Consider the following 24131-nt stretch of genomic DNA (forward strand, 5'->3'; position numbering starts at 1 on the left):
AAAGTCAGAGAGCTCTAGCAGACTGGCAGTAACATCTAGAAAATTGACTGGCAAAACTGGAATTGAGGATGATGAGCTAGTACTTAACAAGCCTCCTTTCTTGTGGTCATCTGTTGATTTCATAATCTGAGCTTCTCTGGGTCAGTCTGCAAGGGCATTTCGACTTTTATTTGGAGTCAAGCAGGAACATCAAGTATGAGTTATTTCTCTGGTATCTGCCTTTAAAGCTGATTGCTGGGGTGTGATACCAGATGGTAAAAAAAATAATAATAAAAATTCTGCCAGTTGTAGTTTTTCTGGTTGAAATAATGCTACGAAGCCTGTTTGTAACCACATGCATTTCGTAAGTGTTAGAAAAATAACCTTCTTGAACTGGTTCCTAATCTATTATTCCCCTTCCCTTTGTGCTGATGTTCACTGTAAACACATCAATATCGAAGCAGTTAGCAAACATCCCTTTATCAGAAGTGTATGCTGATCCCAGTGGAAGCTCAGGACAGCAGATGCAGCAGCAGGGAAATAACTGATAAACTCAGATGTTACAGGTTATGGATTGTGTTTATGAGTTAATGATTCATAGAAGATGCAACCAAGGGGGTGAAAGAGGGCTGGAGCAATTGACATTTGAAGTTAAAATGAGGAAACCATGAGTTTGTCTTCAGTACCACCCAGGGAGATTGGGAAGAGTCCCAGAACGTGTTAGTGAAAAACGCGAATGCTGAAAGGATTAAAAATAACATCATGTTGGTGATGCTGGAAGGGAGGTAGCTGACTCAGACCGTTGCCGTATTAACAAATCACTCTAAGGCAAGCTAGACTCCGAGTTTACCTATTCAGAATAAGCACATGTGTACACTTATGTGTACACTAAGAGAACGTGAGTTAATCTAGCATATTGCCATTAAAGTATGAGCTGCCTTGCGTTTACTGCTTATGGAAGACTACATCAGACGCTTCACAGTATTCTACACCCTTGCTTATTGCTCAGAAACATGAACGTCCAGCCTCTCATGATCACTCTGACCATGCCTGCTTACCATGCAAAGCCAAGTCTCCCATTGCTCTGATTTCCTTCTGCCCCTTTAAACTTCGCTTGCAGCTAGGAAGGATCATGTACCCAACTGCATTTTGTCCTCACTGGTTATGCAATGTTAATGCAGCGCTATGCACACAAGATACAGTCTGTTCTAGAAAGAGCTGTGTTTATGCTTTGGTTTTAGCAATTTCTTCTGTTTATAGTGCTGAAAAAGCAGACACACGTGAAGTCTGGAGGTGCCTGCAGGGCTGCAGGGCCTTGAAGGATAAGCAGAACTGACCACGGTGCCCGTGTCCTTCATCACAGACTGTTCTGAGGGGTATCACAGTATCACAGATTTCTAGGTTGGAAGAGACCTCAAGATCATCGAGTCCAACCTCCGACCTAACACTAAGTACTCCACTAAACCATATCGCTAAGCTCTACATCTAAACGTCTTTTAAAGACCTCTAGGGATGGTGACTCCACCACCTCCCTGGGCAGCCCGTTCCAATGCTTAATAACCCTTTTGTTAAAGAAGTACTTCCTAACATCCAACCTAAAACTCCCCTGTCGCAACTTTCGCCCATTCCCCCTCGTCCTATCACCAGGCACGTAGGAGAACAGACCAACCCCCACCTCTCTACAGCCTCCTTTAAGGTAACTGTAGAGAGCGATAAGGTCGCCCCTGAGCCTCCTCTTCTCCAGGCTGAACAAGCCCAGCTCCCTCAGCCGCTCCTCGTAAGACATGTTCTCCAGACCCCTCACCAGCTTGGTCGCCCTTCTCTGGGCTCGCTCGAGCACATCCATGTCCTTCCTGTAGCGAGGGGCCCAAAACTGAACACAGTACTCGAGGTGCGGCCTCACCAGAGCCGAGTACAGGGGCACAATCACTTCCCTAGACCTGCTGGCCACACTGCTTCTTATACAGGCCAGGATGCTGTTGGCCTTCTTGGCCACCTGGGCACACTGCTGGCTCATATTCAGCCGACTATCAACCAATACTCCCAGGTCCCTCTCGGCCAGGCAGCTTTCCAGCCACTCATCTCCCAGCCTGTAGCTCTGCTTGGGGTTGTTGCGCCCCAGGTGCAGGACCCGGCACTTGGCCTTGTTGAACTTCATACAGTTGACCTCAGCCCATCGCTCCAGCCTATCCAGATCCTCCTGCAGAGCCTTCCTGCCCTCGAGCAGATCGACACACGCACTTAGCTTGGTGTCATCTGCAAACTTACTGAGGGTGCACTGGACGCCCTCATCCAGATCATCGATAAAGATATTAAAGAGGGCCGGCCCCGGTACCGAGCCCTGGGGCACACCACTAGTGACCGGCCTCCAACCAGATTTGACTCCATTCACCACAACTCTCTGGGCCCGGCTATCCAGCCAGTTTCTAACCCAGCGAAGCGTACGCCAGTCCAAGCCCCGAGCAGCCAGTTTCTTGAGGAGAATGTTGTGGGGAACGGTGTCAAAAGCCTTACTGAGGTCAAGGTAAACCACATCCACAGCCTTTCCCTCATCCACCAAGCGTGTCACTTGGTCATAGAAGGAGATCAGGTTCGTCAAGCAGGACCTGCCTTTCATAAACCCATGCTGACTGGGCCTGATCGCCTGCTTGCCCTGCAAGTGCCGCGTGATGACCCTCAAGATGATCTGCTCCATGAGCTTTCCTGGCACTGAGGTCAAACTGACAGGCCTATAGTTCCCCGGGTCTGCCCTCCGGCCCTTCTTATAGATGGGCGTCACATTGGCTAGCCGCCAGTCAACTGGGACCTCCCCCGATAGCCAGGACTGCCGATAAATGATGGAAAGCGGCTCGGCCAGCTCCTCCGCCAGTTCTTTCAGTACCCTCGGGTGCATCCCATCCGGCCCCATCGACTTGCGCACATCCAAGCTCCGTAGCAGGTCGCCAACCATTTCCTCATGGATAGCGAAGGCCACATCCTGCTCCCCATCCCCTTCCACCAGTTCAGGGCACTGGGTATCCAGAGAACAACTGGTATTGCCGCTAAAGACTGAGGCAAAGGCGGCATTAAGCACCTCAGCCTTTTCCTCATCCTTAGTAACTAGGTTTCCCCTCGCATCCAGTAAAGGATGGAGATTCTCCTTAGTCCTCCGTTTCGCGTTGATATATTTGTAAAAGGATTTTTTGTTGTCTTTAACGGCAGTAGCCAGGCTGAGCTCCAGATGAGCTTTGGCCTTTCTAATTTTCTCCCTGCACAGCCTCGCTACATCCTTGTAGTCCTCCTCAGTGGCCCCCCCTTTTTTCCAAAGATTATAAACCCTCTTTTTTCTGCTAAGCCCAAGCCGCAACTCTCTGTTGAGCCAGGCCGGTCTTCTTCCACGCCGGCTCGTCTTTGGACACGTGGGGACGGACCGCTCCTGTGCCATCACGATTTCCTTCTTGAGAAGCGCCCAGCCTTCCTGGACTCCTCTGCCCTTCAGAACCGCCTCCCAAGGGACTCGGCCAACCAGCGTCCTGAGCAGCTCAAAGTCAGCCCTCCTGAAGTCCAATACAGCAGTTTTACTGGTCCCCTTCCTGGCCTCGCCAAGAATAGAGAACTCTACCATTTCGTGGTCACTCTGCCCAAGACAGTTTCCGACCACCACATCTCCCACCAATCCTTCTCTGTTTGTGAAGAGAAGGTCTAGCGGGGCACCACCCCTGGTAGGTTCACTGACCAGCTGCGTCAGGAAGCTATCTCCCACGCTCTCCAGAAACCTCCTAGACTGCTAGGGTACTTGCACAACTATCAGAAATTGGAGTTGTTTCATGATTAAAATTGCCATCAAGGATCATTTTAGTCTTTTGGGGTCTGTCAGCCTCAGTTCTGTGAAATGAAATGAGTTGTGCACATATAAAACACACCGAGTCACCCAGGACTAGAGGTACTTTAGGAAGTTGCTACAATTCTCTTAAAAGCTTTGAAATGAGTCCTTAATTCACCTCCACTGAGAAGAAACACGGAATATTAGGGGCCAATGAGCTCGTGATATCAGGATGCAATAAAGTCTTTAGGTCAGCACAACTATTTGCTTGCTGATCATATCTACTTGAGACCTTTTCTTTTTCACAACTGTTCCTTGCAGAGGCCATTCAAGGAGGCATGGCTGGTGAGGAAGGCAGCAGCTCTGCATGTAATATATAATAATAATAAAGAATGCTGTATCACGCTATGGTCAGATTAAGCAGACTGTAGAAATTTGTAATCTGGGTAGCAGACTGTTGCACAAAAATAGGAAAGTGAATTTCCAGAAATGTGCATACGCAGCAGCAGGAACAACTGTGATTCTCCATGTGCTGCAGGTGAGGGAGCTTAATGGTAAAACAGGTCAGGAAAATGTACAAAGCTTTGGTGTTGGTATCGACTGTTCACAGTGAGCTCCCTTGCTGCTTTGTCTTCCTGGAGTAAAGTTGCACAGTTACCCTTTGTTTCTTGGGTTAAAGTGCAGTTACAAGCCAGAAAAAGTTGTGTAAAATTGAAAAAAATAATATATATATATTCAACGGAACTTCCATGTGTTTTTTAGTTTTAATTGCCTGAGTGTAAGGATAAAACTGCATCTATATGTATATATAGATAGACTAATTATAAAAATTTATGTAATTATATATAATTTTCTTCCCTCTTATTTTTCTTAGCTCTGCAGAACCAACACAATTCTGGGGAAAAAAAAAAGTTACCTTCTGTTCTGACACATGTATTAACAGAACAGCTTCTTAAAGTGTAATGTCAAGGCCACTTCTGCCAGCAGTCCTCCTTCAGTGGCCCCCTAGGAGGTCACGGCATTAGGAAGGTATGAGTAGAACTTGGTCTGCCACGTCTTTGTTGCTAGAGATAGTGTGCAGAGAGATCCTGGCTCGTCTGTGACTCTGCAAAGCGGTGGCAGACCTAGCAGTTATGGAGGGGGACGGACGGACAGGAGGACACAACAAACAACAACCCACCCACTTATTTTTATTTGAACTGAGCACATTTGATCAGATAGCTGTCAAGAGACAATTAACCCGGAGGCTCGGGAGGTTACTTTGGCAAAGTCAGTTTTCAGAATTGTCTTGTATTTTAAAAATAGGGATCCTTTCCACACAGCAGGGGCTTAAACGGTCCTTAACCCTGACCATACACGAGATTATGCAAGGGTTTGCCCTGGGGGTCTTGACCAAAACTGCCCGCCCTCCTTCCCCAACCCCCTGGCCAGCTTTCAGCTTGAAAATGGCAAGACACCAGTGGCAGTGGGTTAATGGAGTTGTTAAAATGTGGCAACATGGAGAAGAGGGACAACACTTTGCTAAAATAAGGTTAGAAAATATTTATAAAGTATACAAGTCCCCCTGGTGTTTAGATTAAAATGAGTCTTTGCTATTAAATATATATATATATCCCCACCACAAAACCACAGAAATCAAGACCCTTCAGGGCAAACTCATCTCCAGGAAAATAATGGCAGCACCTTTCTGGACTCAGAGAAACACATTTTTCAACAGTAGTTATAACATAAGGGTTGTGTCACACTTCCTGCAGGGAGATTTGAAAAGTCATTTTTGCAGCAGCTGGGCATTGCTTGTATGAGTAAGAATTACATCAGTTCTGACCTTCTAACAATGGGCTTAAGGAAAATAACATGAACACAGGTACCAGCATGGTTGCTGTCTTACATCCAGTGGTATACCTTCACTGATTACCATAAAATTAGTCCGAATTTTTATTAAGGCCAGTGGGATCAGGATTTGGCTTATAGTACTGAAGAGAAGCTCTGGTTTTTATTTTTTTCTAATTGACATCCAGTATCAGAAACTATAGATGGTTTTAATAAGAGTGTTCTTTGCAGTAGGTTGAACTAACAAAAACAGCTGGGCTTATTCTTGGTGCTAAGTCATATCAAGGTGAAAGATGTTTCATTGATGGCATGAAGCTACAAATTTTGAATGAGCTAATAGAATAGCTGTGATTATTATTCTGAATAGTGTTGATCATTTCAGAATTTTACGAAAACAGGTGAGTTGAGAATTACTCTAAGATATTTACAGTATATATGCAGCATGAATTTGTAATGTGTTAAAATAAATATTTATATATCAATGTATATGCCATGTATATTATGTATGTATCTGTAGGTATATACAACATAAAAAGAGCCAAGAAATAATTCCAATCTTGATACAACTGGTTCAGTTAAAGACAAAATCAAAAGCAAACCAAAATGAAATATTTATTTTCAAAGTCTTTTTGGTTTGGTGGGGTTTGAAGAGAAGATTCTGTATATTTCTAGTAATTAGCTAAGCTGCTTTTTGCCTTAGTACCTTCTCTGTTCATTAGCATCTCTACCAGATAGAGATGCTAAACTGAACTAGTTACTGCCAAACCAGAGCGTTTACTGCACTGCTGCTGAGCTTCTCCCCCCTCTGACTTTTGTACCTCTTACTCCACTCCTGTTTATCAGTCTTGTCTCAATTTCGTGTAAAATCTTCAGAAGCGTGCTTATGTTTTCCACAAGTGCCTAGGTGAATAAGATGCTGTGTCCAGATGAGTTTTGTGGAGCTTCTGTCAAATTTTTATCCTCTGAACTTTCCTGAGTGTTGCCTAGCCCCAGTTCTGTACACCCAGGGAGCTACTGAAATGGACAAGCAGGGGCTTTTTAGTGCAGTAACAGCAAAACCCCAAACGTTTGATAATGATGGGCAAAGCTGTCTTTTGCACATACAAGGAGACTATCATGAAAAAATTGCTGTGTTCAAGTTTGTATGTCATTTCTGTGTACCTAGCGTGTTTGCTCTTGAAGTCTGAGATATGCTGGTCTGATCTTCAAGCGTGTTGGTGACATGCAGCTATTACAGATTTCCTGTAATGTTAAAGAAGAGAGACTTCAGAAAATGCCAATTAAATGGTTTGACCTAGTCTCACCCTGAGCTGAGAACGTTGCAGGGTTTCTGGGAGCCTTCCTCTGGACCACTGCCTATACCATCTGCTTCATGTCTAGGTGTTCCTGCCCCCAGGAGAAGCCATCTCCTGCTTGCTTGGAACTGCAGCTGCACGCTTCATGGGGTGAGCCTCCCTGTTGGTAGAGGAGAGTTGTTGACAGGTTTTATCATTGCTGAGGTTCCTAACTCAGCTGAATGCTGTTTGGTTCTTCTAATGAATGTAATTATCTGTGTGCTGGTAGGAGCTAGTCCCACAACAGCAGAGGTATAGGATGGCAGAGCGGTGCTTGTCTTTGTCTTCTCTGCCTTGTGTAGTTGTTTTCTATTAAAGCTCCTTGCTGCTTCTGTCAGCTTTGCATGTATTTATATAGACATATATTTCTTTGTGCATGAGCTTAATACCATTAAATACCTCACAAGTGTTCCCTGTCCTCTTTGCTTTCCTTTTTTGTCTCACGTGGGCCTTGGTTTTGCGCACAGCTTTGCTACAGCCAAGCTGTAAGGGAGGTAATAAATCGTGTGCATGGCAAAATAAAGTGGAATCAAACCCCCGTATAGCTGCGCTCTGTTACTTTTATGTGCATCGCTCTTTCCCTTCTGCCTGTAGTGGTGTCGGCAATGGTCTAGCCTTCCCTTCCTCCAGCATTATGTTTTCAGCATGTGTTAATTGTTGTGGGGTAGGGGTTTTTCAGCGGCATGCGGTGGGAAAGGTCAGCTGTCAGAAACGAGCCTGTCCACAACTGATAAGGCATTCGAGAGATTGGATTTGACTCATTAAGCACCCTCCCTGTAGACATGGAGTCTGCTCTGCTGCAAGGGAAAAAAAAAAAAAAAGGCAAGCAGGAAGGGAAAAAGCCCAGGATGGAGTTGGAGCATGCGCCTGTATGCCCTGGCACACCCTCCCCTTGCCCCCGACACGCTGCAGGAGCTCGGTGCGCTTCCACCACCTCCATCCCCGCACGCACCCTGCGTGTGTGTGTGCTTGTGCCGCGACGCTGCACACGTTCACTCCTGCAGTTACACCTACTCAGGGTGTATTCGTTTTCTCTGTGTACATGCAGGTGTGTAGGTTCTCAAGTGTGGGCTCCCTGAAGCTCTGTGGGGAGGTGTGGTTCATGCCCTCGTACATGCACTGTGAGGAGTATGAGGGTGTTCGTTCTGCCCCGTTTTGTATGTGTGCATGTACAGCTGCTCTAACCTGGTTTTGTGCTTGTCGCTCTTGTAAACCTCTTCCCACTAATGTGTGCTTCCTTTCATGCTGTAACAAAGGGTAAAGCTCTTTCTGTGTGTGTATATATATATGTATGTATATATGTATATGTCATGTTTGTTCGGATGCGTTTTTCCTGCTTTTCTGGGTGAATGTGCTGTGCAGCCATACTGCTTGTATCTGCATATACATACACAGGCTGCGTAGATATAACAGAAGCCTAATGTGTTTCCCATTGCATACAAATGCACATATTTTTGCCCCTAAATAATTACTGGCCAAAGCTGCTCTGCCAGCTTGTTAACAGTCCCTTGCCTGTGGCTTTGTTTTGAGAAGAATGATTGTGCCTCAAATTGGGTTTGGAGACTGCTACTTCCATAAACGCTCTTAATGATTTCTCACGACGAACATAAACGAAGGGTGGCGGTGATGCTTGGCAATGTGTTTCGGTAGCGTGGCAGTGCTGGGTTTGAGGCGTGCCCACTGCTCGGTGGTGCTGAGGCCCCGAGGAGCTGGTGGTACTGCAGTCTCCGTGGTGCCCATCGTGTGCACGGCTCTGCCCAGCTCCGCGTCTTTTCCCACCTCACCTTGGCTTTCACCTTCCTTCTCATCTCCCCTTTCCTGCGGGCATGGCTTTCAATACTGCTCTCTGGTATTGAAAAAGGATAATTTTGAGGATCATTATCGTGTTATTACAGTGATTAGCTTTAACTATTTATCTATTCACACTTCGTGCTGGAAGGATGCCCACAGGGCTCCCTGCTCAGCAGCAAGTGTGACGCCTGCTGGAAGGCTGCAGCCAACGCAAGCGCATGTGCCTACGCGTGCACACCTCTTGCACTGATGCCTGTCGGCTCCTGGCTTTCCAGCACCTTACTTTAAGATCTTCCACTAGTTTCCTAATATAATGCCCTTCCGAGGAAGTAGGAGTTTCTCTTCCCACCATGCTGCTTGGATCCAGTTAAGACCTGAATGCGCTTCCTTTCTCTCTATCTTGGTCTCAATCTTTTTTTGTTTGTTCCTGTGGTCGGTTTTGGAAGGCTCCCACCAGCTGTTCCTGTGTTTTTTCCCAAGTAGGACTGACACTGCTATGCGTGCAGGTAATCACTGAATGGTTTGGGTTGGAAGGGACCTTAAAGATCATCTTATTCCAACCCCCTGCCATGGGCAGGGACACCTCCCACCAGACCAGGTTGCCCAAAGCCCCATCCAGCCTGGCCTTGAGCACCTCCAGGGATGGGGCAGCCACAGCTTCTCTGGGCAACCTGTGCCAGTACCTCACCATCCTCTGAGGGAAGAATTTCCTCCTAATATCTAATCTAAATCTCCCTCTTTCTTAGTTTAAAGCCATTACTCCTTGTCCTATCTCTACGCTCCCTGACAAGTGTCCCTCCCCAGCTTTCCTGTAGCCCCCTTTAGGCACTGAAAGGCTTCTGTAAGGTCTCCCTGGAGCCTTCTCTTTTCCAGGCTGAATGACCCCTACTCCCTCAGCCTGTCTTCAGGGAAGACAGCTATAGGTTTCTAACACTTCTTTCCCTAATGTTATGGCTTTTACCAAGGTCAGAAAGTTTGGAGAGGACCTTATCTTCAGTATGGTAAAGAAAAAATATGCCAAACACACATCCTGTTTTGTTAGATTAATACTTGTGCTCTTGCATCTGCACCCATTAAGAAACAGATCTAAATACCTACCATTAGGATAAGTTTTTAGAGTTTGACTCTTTTTTTAATAGACTAGAAGAGCAACAGTAGTGTGAAATTTGGGATTGCAACTAGGATTACTGTTGAAGAATAACAAATCTCTCTGAGCTGGTTAATATCATGTTGCTTGTTGGCAGAAAACTTCACTTTTTTATTAAAAAAAAAAAAAAAAAGCATGGTCCATGTAACTAAATTTTTAGTCAGTAAAGTATGTGAGATAAAAAGATGGTGAGTGAACAGCTCAGCTGTACCCTTGCATGCTCCTACCCCTTGTGCTGCCATGCATGTTGCATGCATAACAGCGGAGGGGCAGTGTAACAGCCCTGCTGTAGTGACACCTGTGCAAAGAGTAAGGCTGGTGAATGTCACATCTTGACTTTTATGTTCATGGTGCTGTGATGTTCTCTTCTCTGGTCAGTTTGCATTTTGCTGAATGTTCAGTCTGTGAGGAAACACTTCGTCTGGGTGTTACTTTCAAAGATTAGCATCGTTATGTTTCACAATGGTGCACTAGGAGAAGGGTAAACTAGGAGAAATTCAGAGCAAAATAAAAACATAGGAAAAAATAAACACAGCAGTAGTGGGAATTGTCCTCACCCATGCTCAGTGGTGAGGAACCTAAAGAAGTTCTTATGCCCAGTACATAGTCGTGGGGTCTGAGCTCTTAACAAAATCAGTAACAATGCCTTGCTTTTCTTCCATGTACAGGAGCTTGGAAGGGAGGGGAGCAAAATTGTTCAGAGAAATGAAGAGGGTTAAAAAAGAAAAGCGTACTTAACTCAGCCAAAAGAAATTGAGAATTTATGTGAATATATCAAATTGTTTCAGGAAAATTATTTTTTTTAATTGATTTATTGAGCGCCACTTTTAAAGTAAACGTGTTTCATGCTTTTAGTGTGAAATGGAGCTCTGCTTTTTTACATTTTTTGAAGAAATGCATTTAAGGAAGTGCAAAACAAAAACGTTACATTTCACTTGGGGTCAAGCAAGATATTGTCACAGACTTGTTTTTTGTCTCTTTGGCCAGTTGATCGGAATATAAATAATGTGTACAGCTCTAAGCAGTTAGTGCCATAGTTAGCCTGATAATTGAAGTTTATTGTTTCTTTGCAAATGACAGGCCATGCAAATTGATAACAGTAGAGCTGTCTACACTTAACAGACAATGGAAAATACGTGAGGAGAGGGATACCCAGGACACTCTGTACACTGCAAATACTCTGAATGGACATGCAGCTTCTCCTCACAGCTGTGGAACTTTCCTTGTTTTGAAGACCAATTCTATTAAACTTCCAGAGCACTTTTTTCCCATAGATCTCAAGGACTTAACCTATATTTTTTGTTATCTTTGTAGTACAGATGGAGGCAGTTGAGGTTAATTAAGTGCCTCAGGTTGCACACTAAATCAGTGGCAAAGTCAGGGATAAAATGCTCAGGTCCTGACACCTACACCTGTAGTTTGTCATTTAGAGCAATTTTGGTGGGCAATTTAAAAGATGGCTCAAAAAGATAATGTTACCAACCATATGCTGTAATCTTTTGTAGGCATATGCCATCTTATTTATTCATTTCCATTATTGTAGTACTAATACTTTTGTTGTAAAAGCGTTTTAGCTAAAAGGCTTTATGAAAGCTTTTTTTTTTTTTTTTATCTATTTTGTATGGTATTGAAGCAAATGATGCTGATGGCTTATTTCTGTAGCAAGTGGTTCATTCATGCAGGTTCGGATTCTTCTGAGACCCTTTTGTCTTCTGCTTCCCTTCAGAAACAGACAGAAAAGGTAACTTAGAGGGGCAGTAGCAGATGTGAGACTCATCTTATTGATGAATCTAGGTTTAAATAATCTGTGTATGTCAGGAGGTTTCCTGTGATACATCTGATGCTGTTTATCCTATCAGATGAGGTTTCATTGAAATAACTAATATACTGTTGAGTAAAGAAGAGTTTTCCAGGATTGAGGAGCAAAATAGCTTTTCATTGGTGTGAATTCAGATTTGTTTAGGTGGCTGTGAACTGAAACTGTACTTCCAATAGATGCATACTCCAAAAAATTAAAGCTGTTATCCTTCTAAAAAGGCTGTTAGCTATGTCATAGATATGAGAACGTGATATGTGGAAACTGCTTATACATTTTCATCAAAAGCCTAGGGGATTCCTTTGGGTTATAGATACAGTCACTGTCATTTCTCTTTGCTTTCAGTCTCTGCTGCTCGGTGGCAAAACTGGCCAGGAGAGGTAAATCACTTTGTGGGGCTGGCTGTGGGAATCTTAGGCAGCTTTTGCAGTGCAGGGAGTCAGAGTCTCCTCTTTGCTGGAGCCAGCCCAAAGGGCATTGTCCAATGACACAGCCAGTAGTACACAAAGATTGAGCCCGGGCCTCTGGAGCTCCAGTACAGTATCTCCAGAGAAAGCAGTTCTTACTCTTGTTTTCGTTGAGAGCTCCAGAGTTCAGATGAATAGTAGATTAGTCAGGTTTGACAGAAAGATGAGCATTCGTTGTATCATTGTTTCCTTGATCTCTTCTGAGCTTCAGTTTGTGGACCTTGTCACAAGCATTCTCATCTAGACCTGAAGGGTAATATGTGAAGCAGCTGATAGTGGAGAAGAGGGCATGCATGACTCATGCCAGGTGGCTGGCGTTCTCTGGTGTAAGTTAATCCTTCCTTTGCTCTTACTGGTGAGATGAAAGTGGTAAGATCAGAGCTGCTACAGCATGTGCAAAATTGGGGATCAGCACTCAGAGAGCCCAGTCTTGAGTGCCTCTCACCATTGCATTAGGCTCCTAGGCTAACGTTGTTCTTCACATCTCTTAAACGTGGTGAGAGATGTCCTCCATTGATTCTTATCTACAAAGTTTCTGATGTCGTTACTGTGATTCTTCTCTGCTTCCAAATTCCTAATTATGTGGAGACTATAAGTGAGAATGAGGGGACTGAGGAAACAATAAATAACACTATTCAGGAAAATCAAACATTACCTAGTATGGTTTAAACCTAGTAAGCATTTAGGAAACTACTGTTTTTACTGTGACACTCCAGCTCAGCACTTAGTTTTCTCCATTTTAACATAATTCTATGATTTTACAGTCAACATTTTCAAAAAGCAAAAATTCTTTTTCTTCTGAAAAATTATTCATAATAATTTCCTTGAAGTTATAAGTGATGTTCTTTCAGTAAGGTTTTACCAATTCAGTCGGTTTAACCATCTCATTATGCCATTAAGATGACTTAGATAGTCCTACTTTACAGTTTGTGGAATATAAATGCAGTATATGATACGACTCTCAAAGCTTGCACATATCAGCATCACTGTGGGTGAAGCTTAGAAGATGCTTTGTACATAGAAGAATGATTCCATATTTTTCATATACATGAATAATTAAATAAGCTCTGTAATACTTTCCAAACAAATATTTGCTTTTGACTACTGAGAGCAGAAAAGTGTGAGATAGCAGGCATGGGACCTTCTGAGAGGATTTGATAAGTGGTGTCACTGATTCGATTGGGTGGTGTGAAGCACAGTCAGACTACGAAAAAAAAAAAAAACAAAACCCAAACTATTTGGGTACATTTTCTTTTCCTGCCTAAAGGCTAGACAAGAGGAATGCAATAAAAGGCCCTGGACAATTCAGTGGAGGATGCAATAATCTCCTGCTTAACTGTTCCTGGAGTCTGTCTCCCTCTCTTTAAAGTAACAGTCTGATTATTATTAAACAATCCAGCTTTGTTTTAATAATGTGAATCTGAATGAGCTGCTTTGCTTCTGAGGGCTTTCATTAGGATTTCAGCATGCAGGCACTGGACAGCTCTTTCAGAGGGCTGATGGAAATAGTTCACCTTTTTTGTCCTTCAGAAGTGCTAGCTGACTTATTTTTTGTGACATTTGATGTACAATTTCTCCTCCCCTAACCTCTAAGGGAACATCAGATACATGTGAAAGTGACTCAGAGAGCATAAATCTTTCATTGTTCTGCGACATATTTGAGGATCGTAGATATTATAGGTGACTCCCAGGGCAACCCTTCTGCCCAGAACAGAATTACCTCTTAGCAGATTTCACGGGGTTTTGCCCACGCTGGGATTCCACCCCATCCTTGAGGAGGTGATGCTGTGATCTCTCAAAGCTCATCATCTACAACAGCTTCTAAGTCTATTTTCTCCTTGTTTCATACTGTTCGTAGCTAGAATTTATTCTTTCCTGACTTCACTATGACTCAGGTCGAAAGATTTCTTTCAGCTCTGTTAGAATTTTAAAACTTTAGGGGTATTGTTGTCAGTAAGAATTAATATAGAAAAGGGGAAAAGATGTATACTCTGACACTGTGACATTTAGTTAGGTCCATACCCAGCTATATAGTGACAAAGCAGGAATACCTGGCAATGTGAACAGCACAGGAAGATTGCCACAAAATTTCTCCCCCCAAAGCTCCCAGTTCAGTTGTACTTGCTGGGATCATTATCTTACCCGTTCATCTGGTCAGAAATAAATTAGATTGTTTCCCTGCCATGCTGCTGAAAGCACAGCTGATGCCCAAGTGCCCTAAGTTCATAGGCACTGAGTACTGTGGCTCTGCTGCAGTACCCCACTGATGCTGCTAGCATATCTGCAGGTGAGGAAGGCCCATCCTGCGAGCAGCAGGACGAATGCCATCAGTGGGAGATGCTGCTTTTTTTTTTTTTTTTCCTTTTCCCTCTTCATATTTAGGCCTTCTGCATATCTGCGTTTTAAAACGTTGTGTTATATTTTCATTGTGCTGGCTTGGTGACCTATCCACAATATATTTTGAGCACATGGGTATTTTTTCTTGTGGTCTGGATTCCTGGTCAGTTTAACTGGAAGATTTTTTTTTTTCTGTCTGCCATGGTGGAAGGCCATAGTGAATTGTAATGGTAATGGTTCTGTTGTCAGTGGCCAACTTTAGAAGCAGATTTTTCATAAGGTAAGTTTTGTACCTGTAGGATTTTCCCAAGTCGCAGAGAACCATTAAATGCCAGGGAGAAAAGGGCCCAGTAAAAACTGTTTTACATTTACATATGGACTCGTTTGACAGAAGGTCAAAGGAGTAACCAGCTGTTCTGCTGCCTCCATCAATAACATGTTCGGTTTTGGCAGAGAAGCCTGACACTTAGCAGTGTTAGGCCGTCCCTAGATTATCAGACAGCACCAGCTTTTCAGTGCAGAGCACAGCAAACCTCTCAGATAAGGTAAATCCCACCAAACACTAGAGTGGTTATTAATTCTGAAGCAGTGCAGAGAGTTAGCTGTTCTCGCTGACAAAAGACGTGCTCCAATGTTGGCTGTAAACCAGAGCCCAGTGAGACAGGGACTGCCTCGGAGTACACCTGCAGTACAGTGGGCTTTGAGAGGAGGTGAGCAGGTGAGCAGTTGCCTTCTGTTTTTAAGAGAACTACCTGAAGTTTTCTTTAGGAGACTTCAAGAAAGTTACTCTCCCTTTTTTATGTTTTTCTAAGTATTTTCTAGTTGTCTGAGGCCAGAAATCCTAACTGTGACATGAGATGCTGCTTTTGTTGAGTATTAAACTTGCTACCCATGGGCAGAATCAGTGCTTCTTGGACTTGTTATTTCCAGCTTTAAGAGCCTATTTATTTTCAGGTATCCTCCAAAACTTTGTAGGCTCTGCAGTCTTTGCTGGGGTGGCTTCCTGACACTACTGGGAAAAACGAGAACTTGCTTTTCCTCCACGAATATGCGAGAATGTATCGAATGAGCCCAAGACGGGGAGCTAGGAGGTCCTGAACTCAAACACTACTTCTGTTACTGATTTTGTTGTTGTTGTTGGCTATGAGTAAATCTGTCAAAATCTGTGCATTCCCTTTTTTATACATGAGTCAAAATGTCAAGGTTTCTCTAGTTTCTAGTGATGTGAATTTTGAATATTTGAGTCATCCTTTGTAAGAAGAGTTTTGATAAGAGCACACAGCAACAGCTTTTCACATGAAAACAAAACAAACAACAACAAAACAACAAGGAATTTAAAAGCTACCAGCTGGCTCTCCTGAGTGGGCAGTGTGGCCATATACAGTATGGGAAGATCCCTGGTCTTTACCTGTCCTGAGAGCTGAGACTTGGCAAACTCTGGAGTTCCTGTAGGGATGAGAAGAGCCAGCAGCTTGGCTCAGGTAGTTGTTGGCCGTGCTTTCGTTTCTGCTCTTGCTATCAGTCTGTAGCACGTAATGGCAGCTGATCTGGGTATTTGAACAGGAATAGATCTGAGACTTGCCAAATAAATAGGCTTTGCAGTGGGGTAGTAGTGGTGACTGCTTAATGTGCTAGCTGTGCGTGTTAGTGATCAGTCAGAAAAGGCTAATGTTCTCCTCCTCCTCAAAGCCAAGGGATGACTCCATTCATTCCAGGAAAAGGTCCGTGGTGGTCATTTTGAAGATCCTAGGTTTCAGTTCTACTCTGGTGATTTCTGAGAGTCTTTGAACATGCCAAGGGTTAAGTCTGAATGTTAAGTTTCATACATGTCTCAGAGGTCTGCAAATCCCAGCTGTTGCAGAGAATTTAGTCATGAATATGTTTTAAAATAAATAATAGGGTTAGATTAATGTTAACAAATGAAATGGAAAATTTAATTGCTTACATCTGCCAAGTAACCTACTTTCACATTCTGATTTTTGTATTTCTACCTAATATTAAGTGAGTTAAAAATTAAATCTTGAGAATTATATATAAGTCAAGAGTTTGCAAACATATTCTAAATGCTGTTTTAAATAAACTTTATTTTTGATGCAGTGGAAAACAGCTGCATTACCACACTTGAACAGCTAGATCATTGCTTCAAGGTAATGTCATTTATGTATGCAGAGTGTTGCATCCCAGCAAAACCAGGGTTTATTCTATTGTTCCATGTAATATAAACCAGGGATTTCTGTTGACACGGATTTGGGTCTTACATTTAGCTATTTTAGTTTAGGTGCCTTGATATGCTGCAGAAACTCTTTGGTACAATAGCACTGTTTAAGGAATATGAAAGCCATAAGTACTACAGGGCAATTTGATATAATTCTTTGAGCCCTTAGCATCTGATCCCCTTTTTGTGGAAAGTCTGTGGAGCCTTCAGAAACGTGCATCACAAAGGTCACTAGTTAACAAATGGCTCACAACTCCTTGGTCTTACGGATATCACCAGGCTGTGCCCAAAAGTACACGGAGATACTCTGAGATCTGCAGCCCACTCAGGGCTTTTTTCTTCTAAATAATACATTGTGAAGAGAACCTATATGTGTTTTCCCATCACTTGCTCTCTGTTGGTTCTCACGTGCCTTCTGGTCACAGGCATTGCATACATCAGAGCATCCTAATATGCAGGCCAGCATGGAAAGGTTGTGCTTGATAAAAGCCTTTCATGTGCCAGGGCATGACAGCTGTGTCAGGCTGCTGCTGTGCTGTAGCTTGGAGGAACGCGCAGTCAAGCTCTTTGGAGCTTGGAGCCTAATCTGTGCACTAAAGCCTTTAATGTGGCCATGTGCTTAGGTCCACAGACAGCAGTTAAGGAATTAGTGGTTCAGAGAATGTATCTTACAGGGTATATTGACCTTGGGAGTTGTACTCATGGAGTGGGACAGTTGTGAAGTCTGATCGGCCTGGGAGCCCCAGGGAGATCTGAGAGTTGTGGTCATTTGCAAATTTGAATATTTATCCAGAGCAACCTGGGGAGGAAGAAAGAAACTTATGACAATATATAAAACAGAAGTAGGTCATGTTCTACCAAACCTCTTTGATATACCTGCAGGGAATAAGGATGCAAAGATGGATCAGGTGTGGGGTCCCATTTCTGATGGTGGTAAGCAACAGCTGACTGGAAGAAACAGGCAGGTGATGTAGTTGCACACAGGGGTGGGTTGATAGTACCTTGCATTAAAACCACTGGTAAGAGTAAGAATGTAAGAGTTATCTCTCTCTGAGTTTTCTATGCCTTGGCTTGATGAGTCTGCTGTGGTTGCCTTAAATTACCACTTAGATTTCTAATCTACTCTTTGCCTCCTCCTTTGTACTGAGTAGACCAGTGAGATTTTGTCTAAGTGGTTGAGCAACTGTAAATGAGCCCTGTTAATATGTCTTGTAGTGAGTGAACAAGCAACTACCCATGCCCCCCTGCCCCAAAGACATGAAATGTGTGTTCAGTGCCTCACAGATCTGTGGCTGTGGGAAAATGGCTCAGTCGTAATGATTGTGTTTGACTCCTGCCCTCAGACGCCAGCTCTGTGATCAGAATTACTTGCAGGTGTATAGAGCATGTGTCCGACTTGATTGTAACACATTTCCTTCCAATGCATCAGAAGTGACTAGGCAGGGGAATTATCATTGTGGAGAGTGTTGTTAAGTTCTTGCCTCTGACTTTCAGAATTGCAATCAATATCAGCCCTGTGCTTAGGCTGGTTGTGCATTGACACAAGCATATGCACTGCACTCCTTGGTGGTAGTTCAGAATATTCAGAATAGAATCACTGAATCAAGTAATTTGGAAGAGACCTCCAAAGGCCCAACCACTTGCTTAGAGCAAGTCCAATTAGAGCAGACAGCTCAGGAGCACGTGCAGTCAAGTTTTTGGTGTTCTCAAGGATGAAGGTTTCAGAGCTTTTCTAGGTCTTTCCTAATGTTGGGCCATCCTCAAGGTGAAACATTTTTTTCATATAGAATCAAAATTTCTCATGTTCCAGTTGTGTCAGTTGCCTCTTGACCTCCTTCTGCACACCTCTGAGATGAATTTGGCTCTCTCTTCTCTCTGCTCTCCCAGTTAAGTAGCTGTAGAGAGCACCAAGGTTTCCCCTGAGCTCTCTCTCCTTAAAGCTTTACAAACCCAGCTCTCTCAGCCTCTCCACACCTATCACCTTCTCCAGCACCTTAAGCATTATGGTAACTCTGTGCTGAACGCACCACAGAATATTGAAGCTATTTTTATACTGGGGAACTCAATACTGGGCAGAGGACTCCTGATGAGATCTAACACGTCTCTTAGGAAGGATTGCTCTCCCTGGCCTGCAGGTTGCATGCTGCTAATCCAGCCCAGGATGCACTTGATCATCTTTGCTGAAAGGACACACAGCTGACTTGTGTTCGGCTTGTCCTCTAGGACCCCCAGGTCTTTCTCCATAAAGCTGCTGTTGAGCCAGGTGGCTCCCAACTTGTACTGTTGTAGAGTAGTTTGTCTTACTGTTTGCTCACAGGGGTGTATAGACACACAGTACACTTTCATAAGCACAAACACACGTTACTGCTGCTTTCAAAGTGCTCAGATTTTTAATGAGTTTATTCTGTGATACCCTCAATTGAGATAGCAGAAGTGTGTGCTTAAAACAACCCTATCACTTGAGGATGATATATATTCTTGTTGCAACACTGCTGTTTTGTCAGTACTGTTTCATGCTGCGAGGGCACAGATTTCATCACACAGTTGTTTTTCAAGAAAGGCTATGACAAGTATTTTCCCTTTAGTCTTGTACTAACAAATTCTGGCTAATCTGTATTAGGATTACTAAATGAGACAAAATGAAGCAGAAAAACACTACTAATGTCAATGGCAATACCACCAGCACTTGCCTTATGCCATGGATTGTAAGCAATGATGGTTTGACTGCTTGTACCGTATTCATGCTCAGAGTTCATGCTCAGAATTGCTTTTGTTGCTGGGAGTCAGAAAGCATATGGAGTGGGCAGATCTGTAGGTCTATCTAGACTCCATTGTACATACAATTTTCTACTAGATTGCATGAGTAGGAAGGGACTACAGACAGTCCTCCTGGAAGCTTTACCATCACAGTCCCCTGTTCCTTCCACTAGGCAAGATGAGGGTACCTGGCTGACTTGGGCCACACCAGTGCAGTATCGTGGAGGAACTGATTCTGAGTGACCCTGGAATCGCAGGTAGCAGGAGGTAGATTTCCAGCTCATGCCAACAATTTTGGGGTGTTCAAATGCTGCCTCTGGTTGCTAAGAGATGGATTCAGTGGTTTCCCCTATGGTACATAAATGAAATCTGTTTATTCATTTTTATAAAACGAGGAAATAATTAATGTCACATGCTATGAAAAATCGCCCATGTTTATTTTTGCTATATTAAAAGCATGCCTAGTAAAGATTCTCTGGATAAGGTGATCGGACAAAGTTCTGGGACATGTTTACCAACAGTATTATTTCTTACAGCTATGGACAAATGTGTGTTGTGTGGACTTCTCTCATACTTTCAAAGAAGGAAACTATAGGACGCTTTGGCTTTCTTGTCTGCTTGATCTCATTAAGTTGAAAGAAAGGGGAAGTTCTGTGGAGATTATATTTTGGTGCCTATCTTAGATTGCCTAGCAGATAGGTTAAAAGCAGACCATTGAATTCAGCAAGGAAGCTAAATATCAGTATTTGGGAGACTTTGGTTCCTCTTGGAACAACACGTGATGGTCATGTTGTTAATATCAGAATTTTCTATCATTCTCCTGATAAGGATGTACAGTGTCTTTCAGCAGTGTCTTTAAATGTACTTATTCTAGGCTCTGCTGCACACTTGTGAATGGTCCCTGCGGTGGCAGTGCTGCAGTGAAACTGAAAACATAGCACTGAAATTTATGGGTACTGAGGACCCTGCTGTTAATTCTCTTGATAGCCATACTGCAACAGGAGCCGTACAGTCATTAGCATGTCATGATATATGGCTGTACAGAACATTAACAGTGCTGTGGGAATTCTCAGAAATTTCATAGCTGGCTTCAATCTTTCCTTGGCTAATGACTAAACAGTTCTTCTGTTTCCCTTCTTTTTCCAGCGCGAGATGAGAACATGGCCACTTTCCGTGGTTCCGAATACCTTTGCTATGACCTGTCTCAAAACCCCATCCAGAGCAGCAGCGATGAGATCACTCTGTCCTTCAAGACGTGGCAACGCAACGGGCTCATTCTGCACACCGGCAAGTCTGCTGATTATGTCAACCTGGCCCTGAAAGACGGCGCGGTCTCGCTGGTCATTAACCTGGGGTCTGGGGCCTTCGAGGCCATTGTGGAGCCTGTCAATGGCAAATTCAATGACAACGCGTGGCACGACGTTAAGGTGACGCGCAACTTGCGGCAGGTAATGGTGATGGGGAGAAAATGCTGGGGAAAACTGTTCTATTTCGACAGGGGCAAAGTGGAGGGGAGTAATGGGGATGTTTGGTGGGATTGCTGGAGTTTCTCCTTCTCTGGATATCAATATCTAAAGGACAATGAAAAAAAGTTAGTTAATGGGAATTTATCCCCAATGTGATATCTTCATTTCCACTTTATTAATTTTCTGTTTTTCTTGGTTTGATTTAATAATAATGTTGTGCCATAACTTTACTTTCATCTCCCTTTTTCTTTTCTCTATTTTTGTTCTGCATTTTTTATTTTATTATTTCCTTAATTATGATTCAATCTTATCAGTAATATTCTTGTTGCGTTTAATTACTGTGGGAATGGAATCTTTTTTTTCTAGCAGCCAACGCTCTACACCTCTATCCTTTTTCTTTAATTTTTGTTAATTTGTCTAGCCATTGCCATGACATCATAATTCTAATTCTGGAAATCTTTATTTTTCCTTTACTTTTTTTTTCTTTTGTGTGTGCATGCAAGTGTGCAGGTATGCAGGCTGGTGGGTATGTGTGTAATTATTTTACCTTTATAGCTTTTGAATTAATTGGCCTGAGTCTTTGAGTCTTCTTGATTCTCTGTTCTTCTTTTCTTCTTGTTTATTTTTCCCATTCTTTCTATAATGAGATTCTACTTTATTTCTTGTGTCTCTGCCTATGAGACTCTTCCGTTGGCTGTGAGGACTGGAAAAGTGGAAGGATCAAAAAAGCCAATGAAACCCAGACCAACCCAACACCCTACAATTCCACTTTGGAAAAGTTTTGTCTGATTTTACCACTGTAATTTTGCGCATTTGCATGCTGCCTTTCTAAGCAGACAACTCTACCAGGTGACGTATTTGGTAGTAGGCTAGCCTTAAAATCCTGAAGCCTTCCTTATGAAATATAAATTCCGACATAAATAGATAAGATAAAATTAAATAACCTTGCTCTGAAAGTTAGTGAATATATCAAGTCACTCCACGTGATAAATGGGGTTTACACTGTGGATAGGAGTTATTTGGTGTCATGCTGATCGGTGGAGGCAGCAGAAATAGCTTGTAAACTGAAATTTTAAAATCAATTTGTGACAAAGAAGTGATCTATTTGCTCATTAATGTGAATATTAACACAACCTTTAATAGTTTTATTCAAGTTAATATAACATCTTTTGCTGAGAAAACAGCTTTTGTGGTAATGTTTTACCGTAGCGGAAAAAAAAAAAAGGTATGAGTATAGGTCTATCTGTGAGTATCAGTGCCAGGGACCAGAAACAGTCTTTACCAACAGATGTTAGTGGATAATTTCTGTTGTAGCTATTTTACATCTGTCTGTTAAATATTTGGGTTTGAGGGTAAAGGTCTTTCCTATGTGAATTCCTATATTTCTACATTTTCAGGATGTTTGGTGGTTTGATGACAAATCTGTTGCCAAACTTTCATGAGACTGCAGGGTTCTTGCTGATGGCAGGATTAGTCTATTTTCACTAGTTTATACGCAGATGCAGATTTAATTTCTAATGCAGTGGATGGGTCTTAATGATCCTATTTTTTGCAAATGCTCCCATCAGTCTAGTACAGGGAGATACACCAACTGGTTGAGGTCTGTCAGTCTGGAAGGGCCCAAAATACTGCTTTATTTTACGTGTTTCTTATTTTCAGATGGTGTCAGAATGGCTGGTCTCTGAATATCTCAGTGTAGTTTACTGGTCATTTTAGTTAATCATGCCTTTTGTTTTTGTTAGAAATTAGTTTTCAATGAGAAAATGAGCCTGAAGCAAAATGCATCCTTGCTTCATGACAGGTTTGCTTTGGATCTTGAAGTAGTAGAAAGTGGGGAAGGATTCCAGACAAAACTGTGGATGGGAAGCTCTCACTCTTTCTTAATCTTTCAGCTAGTGATTTCGTATTTTTTGAGTCCATGGTTAAATAGAAATATGTCTATGCCTCTTTGTCTTTGATTAGATCAGGACAGTGTTTTGTCAATTAAAAGGAATTTGGTGAGCCTCTTGCCAGTTAAGCAGCGCTGGAATTTTCTAATCCTCCTGGTCTATTGACTATGAATGTTTTCCTGTGATCCAGAATTCTTAAAAGGGTTCAACTTGACTTGGCAAGAGAGACGATGTTTTAATAAGATGGCTGTGATCTTTCCAAAGGAAGACCAATCTTAAAAACAAATAAAAAATAAATAGCAGAGATAATTTGTGGTCCAGTTCTAGCAACAGGTATGATAGAATGCAGTTCAACCCAAAAATGTCAATAAGGCTGGATTTTTTCTTTTTTTTTTTTTTTTGGAATTTTTTCCTGTATACTTCTGTTTTAACTTTTGGCCAAGTTTGGTCTCAAAATGATGACATATACTCAGAATCTAAAAGTACCTAGAAATTGGAACTGATGAGGCCTTGAGGAGAAGCAATCCTGCTAGTCGTGAAAGCTGTCATCTAAAAAATATTGGTAAGTTTAAACATGAGGTTTCAATAAAGGCAAGTCTTAAACGCTTTAGCCTTCCTGTTAGGTTCTGTGCATTCTTACTGCTAATTGATATTACCGGGGATGAAGAAGTCTTAAAACCATTCAAGCTCTAGGATAAAGAGTTTGAAAACAAGTTTGATTGATATTTAGTTAATATCTGCTATAGACGTTTTTCAGGACACATCTGAGATTGGTCATTTTGTATTGACCTTTTAAGGCTATGAACGTTCATCTATTAATTTATGAGAAGTCCTTTAATTTCTTCATATAGAAAATGTAATAAAGTCAAAATAGATTATTTACAAGGTAAAAAATTGTATACTTTTTTGTTCATTACATCCTATATAATTTTGTATGTAATAGATTACCTACTCTGCATCTTTACTGACACAAATAGACCTGTAAACTTGCAACATTATGTAGGTCACTTGGAAGTCTTGTTTCCAGCTATGTCCAAGTTTCCTCAAAGAAAACAACCAAACAAAAACCCAACACCTAAGAATTGCCCATGAATATTGAGGCTTAAACTTTAAAATAAATTAGAAATTCCAAGAATATGATCCAAAGCTAAAACAATTCCAGGTAAATGGATTATTGGGAACATTAAGATGCCATCTAGTCTTCTCTGCTCTTTTTGGGGACGAGAGAAGGGAGGGGGATTTGCATAATTTTTTGGCTTTTCCTGGAATTAGAACAGAACTTTAAATAGCTGGACTTTTGC

General features: G+C 42.5%; 1 protein-coding gene across 22 annotated transcripts in view; it reads left to right on the forward strand.

Annotated features, from left to right (window-relative positions):
• The window catches only part of NRXN3 (neurexin 3), a 1012648-nt gene that overhangs the window by 259508 nt on the left and 729009 nt on the right, over window positions 1–24131 (forward strand). For all 22 annotated transcript variants that reach the window (XM_066997130.1, XM_066997141.1, XM_066997143.1 and 19 more), the window contains one exon: window positions 20622–20923. In XM_066997130.1, coding sequence (XP_066853231.1) covers window positions 20622–20923 — 302 coding nt within the window. The remainder of the gene's footprint in view (window positions 1–20621; window positions 20924–24131) is intronic.

Source organism: Anser cygnoides, chromosome 5 (assembly GCF_040182565.1).
Source record: "Anser cygnoides isolate HZ-2024a breed goose chromosome 5, Taihu_goose_T2T_genome, whole genome shotgun sequence".
Lineage (NCBI taxonomy): Eukaryota > Metazoa > Chordata > Aves > Anseriformes > Anatidae > Anser > Anser cygnoides.